General features: G+C 44.0%; 1 protein-coding gene across 3 annotated transcripts in view; it reads left to right on the top strand.

Annotated features, from left to right (window-relative positions):
- LOC117367208 (endothelin-converting enzyme 2-like) overlaps positions 1-22788 on the top strand; it is an 86022-nt gene that overhangs the window by 30396 nt on the left and 32838 nt on the right. For 2 of the 3 annotated variants that reach the window (XM_033959604.1, XM_033959603.1), the window contains exons 3-11: positions 1149-1293; positions 6817-7032; positions 8698-8822; positions 10808-10954; positions 14483-14548; positions 16955-17143; positions 19516-19658; positions 21125-21239; positions 22132-22242. In XM_033959604.1, the coding sequence (XP_033815495.1) occupies positions 1149-1293; positions 6817-7032; positions 8698-8822; positions 10808-10954; positions 14483-14548; positions 16955-17143; positions 19516-19658; positions 21125-21239; positions 22132-22242 (1257 nt within the window). The remainder of the gene's footprint in view (positions 1-1148; positions 1294-6816; positions 7033-8697; positions 8823-10807; positions 10955-14482; positions 14549-16954; positions 17144-19515; positions 19659-21124; positions 21240-22131; positions 22243-22788) is intronic. The other variant, XM_033959605.1, reaches the window with a different exon arrangement.

The raw sequence follows: 22788 nt of genomic DNA, 5'->3' as shown, positions 1-22788 counted from the left end.
ACTGCTTTCAATGCATACTCACTGGGGAAATCCTGAAAACCCGACTGGATTGCGGCCCTCAAGGAGGGACTTTGAGACCCCTGGATTAGAGTGTCTATGTCAGGGATGGGCAACTCCGGTCCTCGAGGGCCGGAATCCAGTCGGGTTTTCAGGATTTCCCCAGTGAATCTGCATGAGATCTAGGTGCATGCACTGCTTTCAATGCATACTCACTGGGGAAATCCTGAAAACCCGACTGGATTGCGGCCCTCAAGGAGGGACTTTGAGACCCCTGGATTAGAGTGTCTATGTCAGGGATGGGCAACTCCGGTCCTCGAGGGCCGGAATCCAGTCGGGTTTTCAGGATTTCCCCAGTGAATCTGCATGAGATCTAGGTGCATGCACTGCTTTCAATGCATACTCACTGGGGAAATCCTGAAAACCCGACTGGATTGCGGCCCTCAAGGAGGGACTTTGAGACCCCTGGATTAGAGTGTCTATGTCAGGGATGGGCAACTCCGGTCCTCGAGGGCCGGAATCCAGTCGGGTTTTCAGGATTTCCCCAGTGAATCTGCATGAGATCTAGGTGCATGCACTGCTTTCAATGCATACTCACTGGGGAAATCCTGAAAACCCGACTGGATTGCGGCCCTCAAGGAAGGACTTTGACACCCCTGGGTCAGACCAATGGTCCATCTAGCCCAGTATCCTGTTTCCAACAGTGGTCAATCTAAGTTACAAGTACCTGCCAGAAACCCAAAGAGAATTCAATTACTCTGTTGCTTCTTGACTGACTTCATTGAGTCTAAAGTGGAGTTTATTTCCTTTGTTATAATTATGTTATGAAAGTTCAATAAATACAGCATTAAAAAAGAGAAAATAACATGTATTTGGTGGTCTGCCACTGAATGTGTAAGTCCCTTCTTCTTTCAGTAGCCTCCATTTAGATGTCTGGCTGTGGCTGAAGGTTGCTCCAGATGTTTTTGCCTTCCATTTGGTGTTCTGTTTGTTCTAGGAGATGTTATTAATTTAGACTGAGATTCAATTACCCATCTTTCCAAATATGAGTTCAAAGTGAATTAGAAGATGATACTACAGTAGTATGAAATAAGTATTGACTGCTGCTCTCTTCCTACCCCGTCTCTTCCTTTCTCATGTCTGCCCCAAAGATAGGCTTCCGAAAGGGACAGGTGCAGTTCCTGGGACTCCTGGGTGTAAGGACACAGCTGGAGTTGGTCCTGGGACTGCTTTCATTGCTCTTGGCTGGCCTCTTGCTTGGCTCTGTCATCGCTTTGGGAGTCCAGTACAGCAAAGGTAGGGAATGCTGCACGCTCATCTGAGGGGAGGAGCAGAGGCTCTTAACACTCCCATCAGAGGGGAGGGCTGTTACTATTCACATTCTCATCAGAGGGGAGGGACTGTTACTCTTAAACACCCCCTTCAGAGTGGTGAGGCTGTTCACATTCTCATCAGAGGGGAGGGGCTGTTACTCATAAACCCTCCCTTCAGAGGGGAGGGGCTGTTCACATTCTCATCAGAGGGGAGGGGCTGTTCACATTCTCATCAGAGGGAAGGGGCTGTTACTCTTAAACCCTCCCTTCAGAGGGGAGGGGCTGTTCACATTCTCATCAGAGGGGAGGGGCTGTTACTCTTAAACACTCCCTTCAGAGGGGAGGGGCTGTTCACATTCTCATCAGAGGGGAGGGGCTGTTCACATTCTCATCAGAGGGGAGGGGCTGTTACTCTTAAACCCTCCCTTCAGAGGGGAGGGGCTGTTCACATTCTCATCAGAGGGGAGGGGCTGTTACTCTTAAACCCTCCCTTCAGAGGGGAGGGGCTGTTCACATTCTCATCAGAATGGAAGGACTGTTACTCTTAAACACTCCCTTCAGAGGGGAGGGGCTGTTCTCATTCTCATCAGAGGGGAGGGGCTGTTATTCTTAAACACTTCCTTCAGAGGGGAGGGGCTGTTCACATTCTCATGAGAGGGGAGGGGCTGTTACTCTTAAGCACTCCCTTCAGAGGGGAGGGGCTGTTCACACTCCTATCAGAGGGGAGGGGCTGTTACTGTTCACACTCCTATCAGCAGTATTGTTCAAAGTATTAGGTCAAAGTACTTAAGTAAAAGTAAGAACAAATGAAAAACACATTAAAAATTTACCTAAGTGAAAGTAAAAATGTTATTACTTAATATAATGCTTTTTTGAGTAAAAAGTAAAAGTGCTGAAACTACATTAAATGCAATGGGTTTTATCCTATCAATTCAATCCCTTGAAACTGTCACTCATGCCAGGGCTCTTGTGGGTCATTAATCCAACACACGGCACCGGAAGAAAGTGGGCTGTTCAGTCTGATAAAATGTTCCTTCAGATCAGGCCAGGTTGCAATCAAGATGATTTTGCAGGTTTTATTCGAGAGAATCTTTGAATGTGTTATCACCATTATTGTCATTATCTCTGCATTAGAGGTACTGCTGTCTAATTCATCATTTCTATCTTCATCTTCCTTTTTCTTATCATCATCATCATGCTATCCAGTTGCAAAGAAAAACATAAGAATACCCCTACTGGGTCAGACCAGTTTCCAACTGTGGCCAATCAGGGTCACAAGGGCCTGGCAAAAACCCAAACAGTAACAACATTCCATGCTACCAATCCCAGGACAAGCAGTGACTTCCCCCATGTCTATCTCAATAGCAGACTATGGACTTTTCTTCCAGGAACTTGTCCAAACCTTTCTTAAACCCAGGTACGCTAACTGCTATAACCACATCCTCTGGCAACAAGTTCCAGAGTTTAACTAGTCTTAGAGTAAACATAAATAAATATTTCCTCCAATTTGTTTTAAAAATATTTCCAGGACTAGGGGGCATGTAATGAAGCTACTAAGTAGTAGATTTAAAACAAACTGGAGAAAATATTTCTTCCCACAATGTTTAATTAAACTCTGGCATTTGTTGCCAAAGGATGTGGTGAAATCAGTTAGCTTAGCGGGGTTTTAAAAAGGTTTGGATAATTTCCTACAAAAGAAATTCATAGGCCATTATTGAGATGCCTTGGGGAAATCCACTTGCTTATTCCTAGGATAAGCAGCATAAAATCTGTTTTAATACTTTTGGGTGATTGTGTCTGAGATTCTAAAGCAGTGGTCTCAAACTCAAACCCTTTGAAGGGCCACATTTTGGATTTGTAGGTACTTGGAGGGCCTCAGAAAAAAATAGTTAATGTCGTATTAAAGAAATGAGAATTTTGCATGAGGTAAAACTCTTTTATAGGTTATAAATCTTTCCTTTTGGCTAAGTCTTAATAATAATATTATCATTTATAGCTATAGAGACGTATGATCAAGAAACTGTTTTATTTTACTTTTGTGATTGTGATAAACATACCTAGGGCCTCAAAATGGTACCTGGCGGGCCACATGTGGCCCCCGGGCCGCGAGTTTGAGACCACTGATCTAAAGGCATCTAATTAGTGTGATAAGGTGGTGGCTGTAGCCAGAAGGATGCTAGGCTGTATAGAAAGAGGAGTAACCAACAGAAAAAGAGAGGTGTTGATGCCTCTGTTTAGGTCATTGGTGAGATTGAACTTTGAGTATTGTGTTCAGATAAAAAAAGATTTGACGCGGACCAGAGGAAGGCGACGAAAATGGTAAGAAATTTGAACCAAAAGAAGTATGAGAAGAGACTGGAAGACCTAAATATGTACAGTCTGGAGGAGAGAAGAGACAGGGGAGATATGATACAGATGTTTAAATACTTGAAAGGCATTAAAATAGAACCAAATCTTTTCCAGAGAAGAAAAAAATGGTAAAACAAGAGAGCATAATTTGAGGTTACAGGGAGGAAGACTCAGGAGCAATGTTAGGAAATTCTTCTTCATGGAGAGGGTGGTAGATGCCTGGAATGCCCTCCTGAGGGAAGTGGTGGAGAGGAAAACGGTGATGGAATTCAAAAAAGCATGGGATAAAAATAGAGGATCTCTAATTAGAAAGTGAAGGATGCAAATTAAAGAACTAAGGCTGGTATTGGACAGACCTGCCTGGTCTGTGTCCCATATATGGTGATTTGGCGTAGGATGGGCTGGGGTAGGCATCAATGTGAACTCCACTAAAATGGAACATGAGGATGTTGTTTTTCCAGACTTTACGGTAGATATCCTGCAAACAATAGGATGGTTGGATAGGCAACTTCAGCATTTGGAACCTAGGACATACCAGATTTTACAGTCTTTGGCTCAGAAGTATCAAAGAAGAGACAAGTTAATCAAATCATGTATTTTTAAAATGAGTATCACTAATGGGCAGACTGGATGGACCGTTCAGGTCTTTATCTGCTGTCATTAACTATGTCACTATGATACTTGGAATCTAGCTAGGTATTTGGGACCTGGTGGGAAACAGGATGCTGGGCTTGATGGACCTTTGGTCTGTCCCAGTATGTTCTTATATGAGCTAATTATAGGAGGGTGTGGCGCAGTGGTTGGATCTACAGCCTCAGCACCCTGGGGTTGTGGGTTCAAACCCCGCGCTGCTCCTTGTGACCTGGGCAGGTCACTCAGTCTTCCATAGCCCCAGATACGTTAGATAGATTGTGAGCCCACCGGGACAAATAGGGAGAATGCTTGAGTACCTGATTGTTAAAACCACTTAGATAACCTTGATAGGCAGTATATAAAATCCTAATAAACTTGAAACTTGACAATTGAGCCATTGTGACATCATTGATGAGGTTGGCTCTTAGGCATTGGTGGAATGAGGGATTATGACATCACAATCTCAGCTCTGGAATGTTGCTACTCTTTGGGTTTCTGCCAGGTACTTGGGACCTGGGCTTGATGGACCTTTGATCTGTCCCAGTATGGCAGCTCTTAAGTTAATAATGTAGAATTATAATTAATAAGTGTAGAAAATCATAGTATGAATATGGCAGCCTCTATGTGGTGATAGCAGCACCATATTTTGTGTTTCAGTGCAGGTTTTACTTTTACGCTGCCAGGTACTTGGGACCTGGGTTGGCCACTGTTGGAAACAGGATATTGGGCTTGTCTGTCCCAGTACGGCAACTCTTATGTTCTTATGTCTCCTGGTTTGTGCATGTTTTCGAAGGATGCAAAATCGATTAACTCTTACCTGTTCTACACCACTCAAGTTTTCACAAAGTTGGATTCATTGTCTGTAGTTCTAATAATTCTCTGAATATCTTCAAGAATTGATATAACTAAACTAAACTAAACTAAGCCTTAAGTTTATATACCGCATCATCTCCACGGATGTGGAGCTCGGCACAGTTTACAAGAACTTAAAATATAGGAAGAGAAGTAAAAAAAAAAAAAAAGATTTACATGAACTTATATATAGAAGAGAAGAGTAAGGGGGGATAGAATTACATTTTAGTGAAAAGCCAGGTTTTCAGTTGCTTGCGGAATAATTGGAGGGAGCCCAGGTTCCGCAGTGGGGTAGTAAGGTTGTTCCAAAGACCTGTGATTCTGAAGAGAAGGGATTTTCCCAGTTTGCCCTCATAGCGAATACCGTGTAGAGAGGGGAAGGATAGTTTATACCTTTGGGCGGGTCTGGTAGAGTCAGGACTCGAGGAGTTATAAGATAGTGGGATTAAGGGAGGAAGGATGCCGTGAATGATCTTAAAAGCCAGGCAGGAGCATTTGAAATGGATTCTGGAAATCACTGGGAGCCAGTGAAGTTTGGCTAGGAGTGGGGAGACTTGGTCAGACTTGCGTTTTGTAAAGATCAACTTGGCTGCAGTATTCTGGATTAGCTGGAGTCTTTGAAGACTTTTTTTTTTGATAGGCTTAAGTATATCAAATGTATGGGAACTCTTCAGTCTTAAGGCCAGACAAGCAGATTTCCTTTCTAAAGATTCCGTTAATCCAATGGTCATCATCTCAATGTAAAATTTTCCATGGGATGACCAGCAGTCTGTTGTTGTAGAGACATTTGTCTGTTCACCATGAATTGCCACCAGCTTCAGATTCATCTTTTCATTAAAGTAACCCAACTCATCACTTTTCTATTTGGCTGGAGACCAGTAACCAAATCAGCAAAAACAGGCAACTCTACTGTTCTAATAGGCTGTATTTCCTGAACAGAAAAATTTAGATGAGGTTATCCACTGTTTGCATGGTGAAATTTGCAATAGCAAAATCCTGTTCCCAGTTTTGTTGTTTTATTTGGTTTACTGAGGAATCATCATTTTTATCTCACTTCTGCTTTTACTTTTTGCTTTTAACTTCAAGCATCAGAGGTAACTGAGTGAAAATATTAAACAGTAGTGAAATAGTTACTTCAGTAAAAGTAACAAATGTTCGCCTATATTTCTTTCAGATACAAATAACAAAACAATTTACTTAAGTACAGTAACTAGTTAGAAAACTGCTACAGTCTTATCACCAGAGGAGACTCTCCCATGGGTCTAGCATGTCTACAGGTCCAATTCCAATCTCTCCATGGGAAAAACCCCTTTCACCTCCCTTTTCTGACCCTCCCCATACACACACTTTGCCTCAGGTCCTATCTTCTTCTCTTTCCCCATAGGTCCTGCACTGCCACCTGCCCTCCCTCCCTCCCTCACATCCACCCCTCTCCATGCATGTGTTTTCTCTTCTCTCTAACCCTCGGTCTGATACACCCACCTCCCTTTCAAGGTCCCTCCTCATACTTTCCCCTTTCACATGCCTAGAAAATGACCACAGTCAACAGGATTCATACTCTCCACACAGCAAATCATACACCCTGTGTATTGGGAGGGGGGGGGGTTTATATACCCTCCAAACAATGGTATAATTCGCCTCTGCTGTATTCTCTGACCTTCCTCTTCCTCAGATCCCTCTCATACTGTGTGTCTGACTGAGGCCTGTATCATGGTGACCAGTACAATCTTGGAGTCCCTGGACCGGAACATGGATCCCTGCCAGGATTTCTACCAGTATGCTTGTGGTGGGTGGATAAAGAGACACCCACTGCCAGATGGGCACTCCCGCTGGAACACCTTCAACAACATCTGGGACCAGAACCAGGCCATTCTCAAGCATTTACTAGGTAGGTCAGCACCAGTATAAGCCTGATGGGTCCATTCTCATCTCTAGGTATTTATAAACCACTTATAGCCTAAATGGTTTATATTCAGGTACTTAAGCATTTTTCCCAATCTATCTAATGTTCCTGGGGCAATGGAGGGATTAAGTGACTTACCCAGGGTCACAGGGAGCAGCGTGGATTTGAACCCACAACCTGCTGGTGCTGAGGCTGTAGCTTTAACCACTGCCCCACTCTAGAAATCAAAATGGAGTCTAGGACAATCAAGTCATTGTGACATCACTGATGAGGTTGGCTCTTATTGGTGGAATGAGGCTTTATGATGTCACAATACCAGCTCTGCTTATCAGAGGTTGAAACCTTTCACGCTATGTTCTCCCCAGGGGAGCTCAGAACGGTTTACATGAATTTATTCAGGTACTCAAGCATTTTTCCCTGTCTGTCCCGGTGGGCCCACAATCTATCTAACGTACCTGGGGCTATGGAAGACTGAGTGACTTGCCCAGGGTCACAAGGAGCAGCGCAGGGTTTCAACCCACAACCTCAGGTGCTGAGGCTGTAGCTCTAACCACTCCCCAAAAGGTGCAAATCCTATATCAGAGTCATGGTCATGTGTGTCGGGGGGCTACAGTTAGCGTGTTATTGCTGGCTGTCTCTTGTCTGCTTTGCTTAATGGGCTGAACTCAGTCAGTGACTTCTCTGTATGCGGAAGAGAACTCTGGTGATTTTTAGCTGGAGCCAGGCATTGCGCTCTCAGCCCAATATCGGACATTCAATGCAGCTAAGCGGATATTCAATGCTGGCCAGTTAAGTTAATAGCGGGAAAGATAGGACTCTTATTTCTGTGTCCGATTTGCCTCCTAATCTTGGCCAGTGTTTAATATTCACCACTAGCTGGCTGGCCGCTAACCATGAATATTCAGCAGAGATAGCTGCTTATGTGCGCTGAATATTCATAGTTATCTGGCTAAATGTTATTTAATCAGCCAGCAGCTGTTCCTGATTGGTTAAATAACTTTGAATATAGGGGGGAAGGAGTTTCTGTATTTCTATTTATTGCACTGAATTTCCACAAATAGCAGTACAGAAATTTCCGAAAATGAATTAATGTAGTAGAGAATGAAACGGTGACAAAATTCATCACCGTCCCCGTCCCCGCGGATAACCGCGGGAAATAATCCCATGCCATTTTCTAGTGTCTATTTCAACCTCAGTCCTTCTACATCAGCATTCTTCAAAGCAAAGCTTGTGGGTCAGAGGTTGTGGCCATTCATACTCTGATTATTTCCTCTCTCCTTAAAGAATGACATGAAGATGGTTTCCCGCGGTTATCCGCGGGGACGGGGACGGTGATGAATTTTGTCACCGTGTCATTCTCTATAATGTAGCTCAACCCTTTTTTTATTTGCAGCTGAAAGGTAATTCTGTTCAGGAACTATAGGTATATCCCTGTCTCTGAAGTGTTTACAGTCCCTGGGGCTTATTTACAGGTACTGTGTACTCAGGACAAAAGAGGCTTTTCTACTTCTCAGCCAGCTGCTGTAACCACTGGGCCCCTCCTCCACTGGGTTAGCAATACTCAGAAAGAAAGAGACTGCTTCTAACCTTCTGCTTGCATGTAGAGGCTCGTGGGCACTGACCCTGCTTCTGGTATGCTCTGACACACAGAGAATGCTACGTTCAACTCCAGCAGTGAAGCAGAGTGCAAGACTCAACGCTACTATCTGTCCTGCTTGCAGGAGCCCAAGATCGAGGAACTGGGGGCTCGGCCCCTGATTGACCTGATTGAGAAGGTACGCAATGAGTTTAGGAAGCTAGGGATGGCCCAGACAGGGACATACACCTGGCTATATTAGGAATGGGGAAGTCGAGGAACGTACATGAGGAATGAACTCTCCCCACACAGGAGCAAGGGATTGGGGAGAAACAGAAAATCTATCAAAAGGCCAAATGGCATGTCCAGTATTCCAGCATAGTAAGTTCTAAATCTCTGCAGTACCTTCCTCTCCCTCAGAGTGGCGCTGTGCTTGTCCCATGCTTTCTTGAATTCAAATGCTGCCTTCTTCTCTTTCATCTCTGCTGGAAGGCCATTTCTAGAAGGTCTGGATGAGAGTGAGGAAGCTTCATTCCACATTCACACCTTCAAGTAGTGAGGTCTTGAGGAATGTGACAAGGCCATAGTTCCACATACAGAGGGAAAGGGAGATGTGAGGGAGCAATGGGGCAAGTGAAATGGGGATGAGGCCCACACACAAATGGGGTGAGTTAGAACGTAATTAAAGCTGCAAAGACCTCATTCATACATAAGGAGTCAGTCCTCTATGAACCCCCTGTTTGGAGAAGCAGAATCAGGGGTTTATGGCCCTACACCACCCCACCTCAAGGAGGGATACTTCAGAAATAAGTCAACAGGGCATCTTCTGAAAAGACACTTTAAAAGTTATTTATAGTTTCTCCAGTGCTTGTTTAAATAACAACACCTCATCACCATTCTGGTTTACTTCCCATTCACTCTGAATATATGAGGAATGTTCAAAATATTTCCTCACTTTTATTTTTTTAACACTATTTATTCAATATCTCCAAAGCAAATGACATCACTTTCCCACATATGTCACCTGACTGACTAGTCATATGACATTCTACGACACATCCTCACGCCCCAAGCATTTCCTGTGAAAATATGAAAGCGTGAAAACATTTTAAAGAACCCTTCCACTTTCTCTCTTGTTTCTCTTTAATCCTTCGGGTCACCTCTCCAGGTCTTCTTGGATGCTTGGGTCCAGGCCAGCAACCGAAACTCCTCTTTGCTTGGAAGTTCCTCCTAGGCCTTTTCAGAAATGCTCTGGTTTTTCCTTATCCCTTTACCTCTGTGTTTCTAAGGGTCTCACCCTCACAATATCTGCAGACTTTTACCCTGGCCAGAGCTTAGTCTGCCTCTTGGGAGATGGGATTAAGGGTAATGATATGAAGGGGTCTCTCTTGGCTATTGCCCTGAGAACCTCATGAGGCCAATTGACAGAAGGCCTTAGGCTTCTGGTTGCAGGCAAACACTTCCCATCTGGCAGCAGAAAAGAGTCCAGAGAATACACACTTTCCCTCCAAAACTGAGGCCTTAAATAATCTAAAGAACCTACCTAATTTTTCCCTAGGTACATTCGGATTGAGTACTCAGCAGGAACAATCTTGCTTCCAGGGCATGAAAAGAGAATGTCCACAATCCGCAGAGCTCTTACTGATACTTGGATCACACTAGGAATCAAAGGGAACTGTATGAGGATATTCTGCTAAAAAAAAATAAAATCAGCAAAAGGAATGGGATGGGGGAAGAGGGTAAGGCCCGGTGTTGCATGAATGAAGGGTGGGGCAAGACAGTAAGTGACATGACCGATTTGGGTGTTGGAGGGTATAGGGATAAGTTGATGGTATTGTGAGGAAACATCACATCACACGGATGGAAAAAACTGATGAGGCCTCCTGTAATGACACAATGTTATGGGCACAAGAAAACAGAGGTGAAAGCTTCATAAGAACATAAGAGTTGCCCATCAAGCCCAGTAGCCCAGTAGTTTCCAACAGGACATTACACCTCAGCCTGAAGCATAGTTTAGGGCTGGGAACCCTACACCCTGACCCTTGTTTAGGGCCTGAGGATTCCAAGATCTGGAACACAATTTGAAAGCCTCAGATTTTCCTCAATATAAAGGTAGTTAGGAAATGTTTTTGTTTCCTGCACTAAGTTTTGCCATATCCAGAAATGTTTTTTTTCTCCCTTCAGATTGGTGGATGGAACATCTCTGGGGCCTGGAACAAAGACAATTTCATGGAGGTCTTGAAAACAACTTCAGGAACTTACCGTGCGGTTCCCTTCTTCACCGTGTATGTCAGTGCAGACTCCAGGAGTTCCAACAGCAACATAATACAGGTGTGTGGACATGGTGGATGTACAGACACAGTATAGGTGAAAAGCAGAAAAATCTCCTTAGCAAAACTACGTATTATAGTCCTTCAATACAAGAAAATGATCTCTGTAGGCTGCATTCATAGATCACATACCTGAAGGAAGCATCCTGACCACTGAAGAGATTTCAAAATGATACTGAGATCAAGTTTCAAGTTTTATTAAAATTTTTTATACCGCTCAATCAAACTTCTAAGCGGTGTACAAATAATTAAAAATTATTATTTTTTTTTTTCAAAAACAGAAGTGTAGGTTAAAACTTTACAAAAATAGACCTCATAATACACAACTTTAGACAAATAGGAATAAGAGGGAAAAATGGGAAGAAACATAGAAGATGACGGCAGAAAAGGGCTACAGCCCATCAAGTCTGCCCACTCTGCTTACCCACCCCCTGTCTATGCTCTAATGACCCAATTTCCTTATCTTGACCCTCGTAGGGATCCCACATGGGTATCCCATTTATTCTTAAAGTCTGGTACGCTGTCTGCCTCGATCACCTGCACTGGAAGCTTGTTCCAACGATCAACCACTCTCTCTGTGAAGAAATACTTTCTGGTGTCACCATGAAATTTTCCGCCCCTGAGTTTGAGTGGGTGCCCTCTTGTGGCCGAGGATCCCTTGAGAAAGAAAATATCATCTTCCACTTAGACACGTCCCGTGAGGTACTTAAATGTTTCGACCATGTCTCCCCTCTCCCTACGTTCCTCGAGAGTGTAGAGCTGCAATTTGTTCAGTCTCTCTTCGTACGAGAGACCCTTGAGCCCCAAGATCATCCTGGTGCTCGTCCACTGAACCGATTCAATTCTGCGCACATCTTTACTGTAATGTGGCCTCCAGAATTGCACACAGTACTCCAGATAGGGTCTCACCATGGCCCTGTACAACGGCATTATGACTTCAGGCTTTCGGCTGACGAAACTTCTATTGATACAACCCAATATCTGCCTTGCCTTAGATGAAGCCTTCTCCACTTGATTGGCAGTTTTCATGTCTGCACTGATGATTACTCCTAAATCTCGTTCTGCTGAAGTCCTAGTTAAAGTTTCTCCATTCAAGAAGTACGTCCTGCATGGATTTCCGCTTCCGAGGTGCATGACCTTACATTTCTTAGCATTGAAGCCTAGCTGCCAGGTTGAGGACCAACTTTCCAATGTAAGCAGGTCCTGCACCATATAATTCTGTAAACTGCATCCACTACAATAATCAGAGGAACTACAATAATCAGAGGAAAGTGAACATAAAAGGAAAGATACATTAGGAGGGTATCTGAATAAATATGATCAGAAAAAGTTTATCCCTAATAAGGGCAGTTTAGGTATCAAAAGCATCTTGAAATAAGAATGTTTTTACCTTGTTTACCTTGTTTTTAAAATGGGAAAGGTTTGCTTCTAAGATGGTGTTTCAAAGAGAAGGGACAGTTACAGCAAAATGGTTAGATCTAATAGTATTGTTGTGCTTGAAAAAGGGAATCGTTAAGAGATTTTGAGATGTTGAGCGGAGGGCTTTAGCTGCACAGGAAGGTATGATTAGACTGTTAATAAATTCAGGTTGGTTGGCCTGGAAAAAAAATAGGCATAAAGATTGAACTTGAAAGGATTCCTTTAATGCTACTGGGAATAAATGTTCAGACATAAGAAGAGGGGTATCATGGTCAAATTTGGAACGAGTTTCACTGCAGTATTCTGCACCAGTTGAAGTCAGGACTATCTCGAGTTGGAAATGTGCCCTGGAGTTCATATCCCACTCACTACATCACAGCCAAGCAGGGAAGGTTTTGAAGCCCCTTTTTCCTTGTGCCTTGTGTGAACGCACTGCTGCACATAGGCCACTGCCCACCCACTTAACATAAATATATGAACACCCACAACATAGCCAGTCCACCCATGTAGAGTCATCTTCCACCCTTGACTATCACTCCACTTTATGTGCTGAACAAATGATATTCTACTGTACCTGTTGAGTAGAATCCCTTTGTAGACTGTCCTCCAAATCTCTTGTCTTCTACTCCACTTTTCCTATCTACATATAGCGTTCTTCTGTCCAGTGCAGAATTTGCGATATAATAAATAAATGTAAATGTAGCTTGCTATGGCCCTGGTTGAAGTCTATGGACCTGATAAGAAGGGCATTACAATAATCAAGTTTAGACAATACGGTTGAAGAAGAGGACAAATAGAGCGATTACATCAAAGAGGTACAAATGACAAGGATGCTACCTTGGAAATATGAGACTGAAAGGATAAGCTATCAGAAGACTCTGAATATGTGTTTGTTTGATGAGTGGTAAGGGGAAGTGTCCAAATTCTTCTCTCTATCATCTTCTGGCTGAGGGCTAGATGTTTATCCATTTAACTGGAACCACAGAAATAGCACTTTTAACTTAACCAGAACTCTAGTCTTATCCACCTAAGTTTTGGACAACATATTCAGTGCCTATGTTTAAGTGGTGCCTTTCTTAAAGGGACAGTGTACCTGAAAATGCAAGGTAATGCATTTGCGTTGCAAAAACCTGAGGGAACGGTATAGTATAGGAGGTGAAGAACTTTTGTTCATGAAAGAGGAGTGTGACTTGGGTGTGGTAGTATGTGATGATCTTAAGGTGGCCAAACAAGTTGAAAAGCTGATTGCAAAAGCTAGAAGGATGCTAGGGTGCATAGGGAGAGGTATGGCCAGTAGGAAAAAGGAGGTATTGATGCCCCTGTATAAGACTCTGGTGAGACCTCATTTAGAATATTGTGTACAATTCTGGAGGCCAAGCCTTCAAAAAGATATAAAAAGGATGGAGTCGGTCCAGAGGAAGGCTACTAAAATGGTATGTGGTCTTCATCATAACGTGTATGGGGACAGACTTAAAGATCTCAATCTGTGTACTTTGGAGGAAAGGCGGGAGAGGGGAGATATGATAAAGATGTTTAAATACTTACATGGCATAAATGTGTATGAGGTGAGCCTCTTTCATTTGAAAGGAAGCTCTGGAATAAGAGGGCATAGGATGATGTTATCCCTTCATCTCTCCACCCCACACTGCTCAGCAGTCAGTGGTAATTGTTAGCACCAATATCAGAATAAAGGCCGGGAAGGGGGGGGGGGAGTGTAGATGCTGTACATGGGTAGATGCTGCTTCTCTTCAGATAGGTACCCTTGAATATCGTCTCCAAAGATTTCATTCTCCTTCTCTCTCCCTTTGACCCCTTTCCCACTTCGGATTCAGGACACTCTATAGACTTGAAATTTGTTTAGATTTTGATGACATAAAGGATAAATAAAAAACAACATCTCCTGTCATCTCTCCCTCTGTCTCTGTCCCCCTCGCTTTCCTATGTCTTATTTACTGCCTCTCCTTTCCCTACCTCTCTTCTCTCTCCCCATGTCTGCTAATCGTTCACTTCCTTTCCTTCTCTCTGCTTCTTTCTGCCACATTTTTTCTGCCTTCCCCTCTCTATCTCTGCATCTTTTTTCCATGTTTCTCTCTTTGTCGTTCCTTCCTAGGTGGATCAATCAGGTCTTTTCCTCCCGTCTCGGGATTACTACTTGAACAAGACTGCAAATGAAAAGGTAAAGGAAGAGGGAGAGTGGGAAGTGATGCGGGGAAGGGGAAGACTTAGAAATAAATAGAGAGATATGGAGGGTGTTAGAGGTAGGATGAGTGACAGGTGCAGGTGACATATGGGGCACACGAGAGCTTGCCATAAGTACAATGGTGTACGATGGGTCTCAAGTGCCCTGAGGCCAATGTTTACATTTCTGCTCTGTAGCACCCATCTCATCCCAAAGACCTCAGATGTTGCTTTTCACTTTTCAACTTGTCTTCTAGTACCTATTTGGGCTGGTGCTCTAGGGCCATGGGCCCCCTGACCCCACCCCCCCACTCACACACATTAGTACACACTAGCTGAATGACACAGAGAGATGTGTGAGTATAGTACAGGGTAGCTGAGAAGGTAAGTATGAGTGAATGTAACATAAGAGGAGGTGAAAAAGTGGGCGTCAGTGAGTGTAACATGGGGTACATAAGAGGGAGGAGGTGGGTCAGCTTAATATGGGTGTAGGTTAGAGGGTGAGGCAGATCAGAGGGTATGGGCAAATGGCTGCAATATGTGAGGGAGGCTAAAGGGTGGGCATGGGTGACTGCAACTGTGAGGACAATTGAGTGTAATATGTGGGATAGATGACAAAAATGAATGTAAACTGTTCTGAGCTGAAAAAAATTGAATAAATAAATAAAAAAAAAAAAAATATGTGGAGCAGATCAGAGCATGAGGCAGATGTGAGGGTACACGTGGGGTATGTGAAAGGGTGGACACATATAAGTGATATCTATGTTGCTTGTTGGAATAGATGAGAAACACAGCACCTCCTACAGGACAGTGTAATTAGGGACTATATTATATTAGCACCCTTGAAAATTGTGATTTCAGTGGCAAATCTGAGTCCTTGGCTGACAAACAACTGACCCAAGTCCCAGGTAATAAAAATAGAAGTCAACCAAGAATGAAAATGGAGGTATTAGAATGTAAGACTAATGTACAAATGCTAGGTAGCTCAGAAAGAGGTTCTTTAAAAACTGTCCTGTGAAACTCAATGGCCTCCAAATCATACTACCTGCTTCTTACCCACTAGTACAGCAGAGCAAGTCTCTTCTTCCCTGGGATGGAGCTGTAGGTCAGAAGGAAGTCACGCTGGATGGACACACTCTGAAGGCTTCCAACAATGAAGAGATGAGTTGAAGAGTTTGGTGGGGTTCACAAGCTGATGAGGCATCTGATGATAGCGCCAGACCACTCTTGATCCCCAGAGATGCCCTTCAGATGTCTTCATAAATAAGATCAATAATTGCTTCTGGTCTGGGTGTTATGATTTGAAGAACAACATGAATGTCTCTTGATGTCATTCTGGAAACTTTCTTGGAAACCAGGCTCCGAAGGGACTGAGATTGACTTGACCAGAAGTTCAAGTTTATTAAAAATCTGATTAATCGCTTATCAAAAACTTCTAAGCGATGTTCTTGTCTCTAGACGAGGTTCCTTTCGCAATGATTGCCCACCTCTTGCATCAGTCAAAGTGGGTCACAGGCACCTTCCTGCTGAAGTGCAGGCCTTGGGCAAATACTATGACAAAAGTTCATGCTGCATTGAAGAACTATCCATGCACATTTGTAGTATGGAGTGTAGGAGGTTGTTAATATGCTTTGTATTACCAAGGTTTTTCAAAAAGTTTCTACACTTTCATATTTATGCAGGAAATGTTTGAGGCAAGAGAAGTGGTAAGTGGGCATGTCATAGAATGTCATGGGAAAAACGAATCGCAAAACAGGGTGAATATGTGGAAAAGTGATGTAATTTGCTTTTGAGATATTTAATAAATAGTGTTTAATAAATAAAAGTGTGGAAACATTTTGAAGATCCCTCACGTACAGGCAGGAGTCTAGATCCTACAAGATGAAAGAGTGGAGGAAAGTGAGTGTAATATCTGAGGCAGGTTGGAGAGTGGGGATAGGTGAGTGTAATATGTGGGATAGATCCGAAAGTGGGAGTGGGTGAGTGTAATATATGGGATAAGTATGGGGGCAGATGAGTATAATATGTGGGGTTGGTGAGGGAATGGAGATGGGTAAGTGTAACATATGGTGTTGGTGAGTGAGTGTAAAGTGTGTGGTAGGTAAATGGATGAGTAACATGGGCAGGTGAGATGGTGGAGGTGGTTGATTATCATGTGAGGTTGAGATGGGTGAGTGCATCGGGTAGGTGAGGGGCTGAGGTGGGTGAATGTAACATGTGGAGTTGGTGACTGGGGGAGGATGGATGAGGTTTTTGAGTGTAACATGGGGCAGGTGAGGGATTAGGATGGGTGAGTGTAACATGTGGACCAGGTGAGGGAGTGAAGATAGTAACAGGTAGGAACAGTGGCTATGACCTTAGATCTTGTGGGAAGTGTAATGTAACTTCTGGTACATGTGTACAGGTGCTTAGTGCGTACTTGGATTACATGGTGGAACTAGGAGTGCTCTTGGGAGGGCATCACATCTCGACTCGTGAGCAGATGAAACAAGTCCTAGAGCTTGAGACTCTGTTGGCGAATATCACAGTGCCTCAAGATGAGAGACGTGATGAAGAGAAAATATATCACAGAATGATGGTGACAGAGCTGCAGGTAAGAGGACAGCAAGAATCATCAGAGGATGAGGGACCCCTGCCTAGATCCCCTCTCTCTGAAGCCCCTAACCTCTGTCCATCCTCTGGGCCTGCCACTACTGTGTTACAGCAGTGACATGAGCAAAAATCAGAATGGGGCCGTGCATGGTCTTACGAGCTGCTCCAGGGAAATCTGTGTGAGGGTCCTATTCAGAGGCTAATGCTCTTCATTTTACTGAGATCGAGTAACTAAAAGATCTCAGTGGTAGATGGGTAATTCTGGTCTGGACACTGGGAGATAAAACTGTAACTTTAGTCTGCTTCTATGCACCAGATTCCCCTGATGTCTTTAAAGTTCTTACTGGCACAAGGAGAGGAATCCAAATGGACTGCAGTAGACGTCGAACAACAAAGAACCAAAGAAAAATACTGCAGAGACGATACCCTTGATGCCAAGTCTTTATTTCTATTATTGATAACGGAACAAGGATCTTTATCACATTGAAAAATTATGATCATTAATAGAAATAAAAACTTGGCATCAAGGGCATCGTCTCTGCAGTATTTTTCTTTGGTTCTTTAAAGTTCTTACGACCACAGTTTTGCAATGTGCTAGCGAATGTATCAGTTGTAACCTTCCCTTTGATCCTGTTTTGGATAGGCAATTGCATTGCTCATTAAAGCCCTTGAAATCAAGGCCCACTTTACAATCTAGAGCTGTCAGATTCTTGGATGGTAATTTATATATGACTCTACCCCATCACTCTTTCTCCAGGTTCAACTATCAGATTAACATAGAAACATAGAAACATAGAAGATGACGGCAGAAAAGGGCTATAGCCCATCAAGTCTGCCCACCGTACTGTCCCTTCCTCTTAAGTCTATACCCAGTGACTATTTAGTCAGATTGACTCTCTTATGAATCCCCTCTTTCCTCCTCTGACCCTCGTAGGGATCCCACATATGTATCCCATTTATTCTTGAAGTCCAACACGCTATTGGCCTCGATCACCTGCGCTGGAAGCTCATTCCAACGGTCAACCACTCTTTCTGTGAAGAAGTACTTCCTTATGTCGCCACGAAATTTCCCGCCCCTGAGTTTGAGCGGATGCCCTCTGGTGGCAGAAGGTCCTCTGAGAATGAAGATATCATCTTCCACCTCGATACGTCCTGTGATGTATTTAAATGTCTCAATCATGTCTCCTCTCTCCCTACGTTCCTCTAGAGTGTAAAGCTGTAGTTTGTTTAGTCTCTCCTCATATGAGAGACCTTTGAGACCCAAGATCCTCCTGGTGGCCATCCGTTGAACCGACTCGATTCTGAGCACATCTTTACGGTAATGAGGTCTCCAGAATTGTACACAGTATTCCAGATGAGGTCTCACCATGGTTCTGTACAATGGCATTATGACTTCAGATTATGTCATGATCATATCCCATCTGGAAGAGCCCCATATTTGAAACTGAATACTGGGTTCATGAACTCATTAAAATGGACACTGAAACTTATTTTCAGCGCCACAAATAAATTGAGACCACGAGGGACCTCCATAGTACATTCTGCTAAAATTAATAATGACATGTTAAAGTTGGAGATGAAAAGCCGTGAGCATTTCTTGTTATGAAAATAAGATTAAATATCAATATAATCTCTTACTGAGCCAAAAGGTGGGCATACTTGCCTTTGATTCACTATTATGAAGAGAATAACGAGGCTGGACACTTATTGGCCTAATAGTTAAAGCAAAAAGCAAATTGAAGCAGAGACATTTTTGTTCAGCTTAGTCGATATTAGAAAGATCTTTGTGCCTCAATAATCCTGTATCCTCGTGATATTCCATTACCATTGAGGAAAAGCTGACATCCTGTAGTGTGTTACCCTAAAGCAGGGGTGTCCAATGTCGGTCCTCGAGGGCCGCAATCCAGTTGGGTTTTCAGGATTTCCCCAATGAATATGCATTGAAAGCAGTGCATGCAAATAGATCTCATGCATATTCATTGGGGAAATCCTGAAAACCCGACTGGATTGCGGCCCTCGAGGACCGACATTGGACACCCCTGCCCTAAAGGAAGACCCTCAGATCTTCTCATCTTTTTTTAGTGCTGTGCTCAGTAGCATAGCAAAGGGGTATGTGGGCTGGACTGCCCCGGGCGCCGATTTTATAGGGTGCTAGAGACTCTCCTCTTCCTCCCCCTGGTGATGGGATAGGTCTCTGAAGGGCACCCTCACCCCCACCACCACCACCACCACCATTACCTCTTCAAATCTTCGCCGGCAGCTGTCACTCACAGCAACCTCATCCCTCACACTGACATCACTTCCTGTTCACTCTTTTCCCCTCTCACTGGTTTTTAAAGCTGCCTCCTGAGACCTGTGTTTCTTTTCCTGTAGCTCCTGGCTCCTGCTATTGACTGGCTGGATTATCTGAACTTTGCTCTCGCCCCTCTGGACCTCAATGACACAGAACCAATGGTGGTTTACGGGAAAGACTATCTCCAGCAGGTGTCTCAGCTGATCAATGGCATGGACAGGAGGTAATGAACGGGGAACAGGATCTCTGCTGAAAGTGACATGGCATATTCACTTCTCTGTGCTGAGTCATGGCAGTCAACTCCAGTTCCTTCACTGTACTCAACAAGGGGGTGGTAGTTCCTGAAAGTTATCAAAAAATATTGTAAATTAGTCCAATAACAAGGTTAACAAATTATCCCCCTCCCCTTCTACAAAACCATGCTAGCGTTTTCTATTGCTGGTCGCAGCGGTAACAGATCTAACGCTCATAGAATTCCTGTGAGCGCCAGACCTGTTACTGCCATGGTTAGCACTAAAAAACACTAGCATGGTTTTATAAAAGGGGGGGTATACATTTTTTAAAAATTTGCATTTCTTGGAGCCAGTATTCAGACTGTGGGAGTCCCAAGGTCAGCACTGATTCCGGATATTCAGTGCTGGGCTGTTTCCAGTGACCAGCACTGAAAACCTTTTTTTGGCTGATGCTAACTTAACCAGCACTGGCTGTCATAAACAATGCCGGTTACAGAATCCTGGAACCGTTCCCTCGCCCCTCACAACGATCATGCCAGGAGAGATGCCCAATCTCTCTTACTGCGATCCCCCGTGAACCGCTGAATCTTCCCTGGCAAGAGAGATGCCCAATCTCTCCTGCCGCGATCCCCCGTGACCTCCTCCCCCCAATCTTCCCCGGCAGGAGAGTGCCCAATCTCTCCTGCCAGACACAACCCCCAAACCCCCTCATGATCACCGGCAGGAAAGTGCCTAATTCCTCCCACCCCCAAACACCTGCGCGATCACTGGCAGGAGGGTGCCCAATCCCTCCTGCCGGACACAACCCCCCCAAAGCCCTTTCCCCCCTGAACCCCTGCCAGACTGCACACCTACGATTCTGGTTGACCCAGGTGCCTAAGGCCCCGCCCGTAGGAGGGGCATTAGGCACCTGGACCAACTGCAATTGGCCCAGATGCCTAAGGCCCCTTCTATGGGCGGGGCCTTAGGCACCTGGGCCAACTGGAATCTCACAATGTACTAGGAAGGGGCAGGGTTTGTCTATGTAAGACCAGACATGGGTTCAAAATACTAGTCTTTTGGGGAATAAACAGATGGGTGGCTAAATTGAAGGCAAATTATATATATGGTTAAATAAGATATGAGGAACTGGTCAAGTTACAGGGTGCGCAGTGAGCTAGTTCAGGTGTGGAGTGAGTGGAAGTATTAAAAGCTTGGGAGAAGAGCAAGGCTTTCACCTACTTCCTGAAGTTGAGCTGGTCTTGAGTTAGTCTTAGCTTCTCTGTTAGATATAGTTCAGAGGGGGGGGGGGGGGGCTATACCAGAAAAGGCTTGCTAGTAAGAATCTTTTTATTTATGAATCTTCATTTATCAGCTGATATAGCAGGACATGGAATGAAGCTGCAAGACTGAAGAACATGTAATGAGCACATGAAATGTACCATGTCTGTAACCTCCACCATGTCTGATATTTCAGTGTCCTGAATAATTACATGATATGGAACTTAGTCCAGAAGACAGCTTCGGGTCTAGACCAGCGCTTTGAGAATGCACAAGAAAAGTTGCTGGAGACACTTTATGGTACCAAAAAGGTGAGCCAGGGTTTCTTGAAGTCCTCCTGCAGCTAAGGAAGGCTCTCTATGGAGGGAACTTACCAACATGGGCCACTGTTAAGATGTGATATGTTACTGTTAGCACAAGAAAAGGCAAAAAGTGAGGCACCAAGCCAAAGGATCGAGACAATTGTGGTAGTTTTATAGATAAGCTAAAATCCAAATGGCTGTGTTTCAGCAGAAGTCAATATAATCTGTTGAAACACGGCTGTGTCGCATCATGTTGACATTTGGATTTTAGATTTGCAATAAAATTGCCTGGCTCCTTTTTGCTCTTTGCTTGTGGTCACATGCACGTGAGGTGAGCATCTCATCTCCTTCATGTCCATTTTACTGTTCATCTCATGGGACCTATGTTAAAATCGCAGAGTTTGCAGTGCAGTAACGTTTTAATGGTAGCCCACATTGATAACGAAGCCCCTGTTTGTCTTCAGTAGAGAGAAGGGGGAGGGATTCTGGAGATTTTCCAAACAGGATGGCTCCTCGTCATCATAAAGCATATGGGGAGAAATACTGTACTTTGGAGGAAAGGTGGGAGAGGGGAGATATGATAGAGACATTTAAATACCTCCCTAGATTGAAAGGTCGCTCTGGAGTGAGGAGTCATAAGATGAAGGTAAGCTGAGGAAAGACAAATTTTTCCCTGTCCCCGCAGGAACTCATGAGTTATTTCATGTCCCTGCAAGCTCCGTCCTCATAATCATAAGTGTTCGAGGCTTGTGCGGTTAAGGCACAGCTTACAGGAATGGGGCGGGGGCGGGAAATTCTCTACATAGGAACTCTAAGGGAGAAGATGGGATGGACAAGCAGACTGTATCACCTTCTCACTGCCACACTATACCTTCCTTTCTTATCCTTTCTATCCCTGCAGTCCTGCACTCCTCGTTGGCAGACCTGTATTTCAAACACAGATGACACTCTGGGCTTTGCTCTGGGGTCCCTGTTTGTGAAAGCCACCTTTGACAAGGACAGCAAAGAAACAGTGAGTAGCTCTGCACGGCTGGAAGGGTGATGATGCAAGAGATCTTTGGGGTGGGGGCAGAGACGCCTGCATATCCCTGTTCCCAAGCAGTGAGCCAACTGCAAGGTCTGTCATAACTACTGAGAGGGAAGGAGATGGGTTTGTGCATATTCTTAGTGGCAGCTTAAGAAAAGATAGGGAAGAAGGAGAGGGAGGAGAAAGGGTGGTAGGTACTACTACTATTATTACTATGAATGATTTCTATAGCGCTACCAATATCTTATCTGACACGCCATCCATCACAATGAGTATTGGGTTTTTAATATCTTGAATTTTAAGCCTCCTCAGTTTGACATTCAGAATTTTGTATTTTGCCATGTGTACTGTAAACCTGAGATCTCTCAATTTCTTCCATCAACCTCTGCGAGTACTACTTTGATTCTGCAATTGTTGAAAGAACATCAGCAGCGGTCATCAATATTGTCTATTCCACTGTCTCCTCTGCTTCTCCTCATATGTTCCTCGATTTTCTGTCTCATTGCATGGGGGGGGGGGGGGGTATCACAG

The sequence above is a fragment of the Geotrypetes seraphini genome, chromosome 9 (assembly GCF_902459505.1).
Source record: "Geotrypetes seraphini chromosome 9, aGeoSer1.1, whole genome shotgun sequence".
NCBI lineage: Eukaryota > Metazoa > Chordata > Amphibia > Gymnophiona > Dermophiidae > Geotrypetes > Geotrypetes seraphini.
The sequence above is the reverse complement of the archived record's forward strand: the minus strand, read 5'-3'. Positions and strand labels throughout refer to the sequence as shown.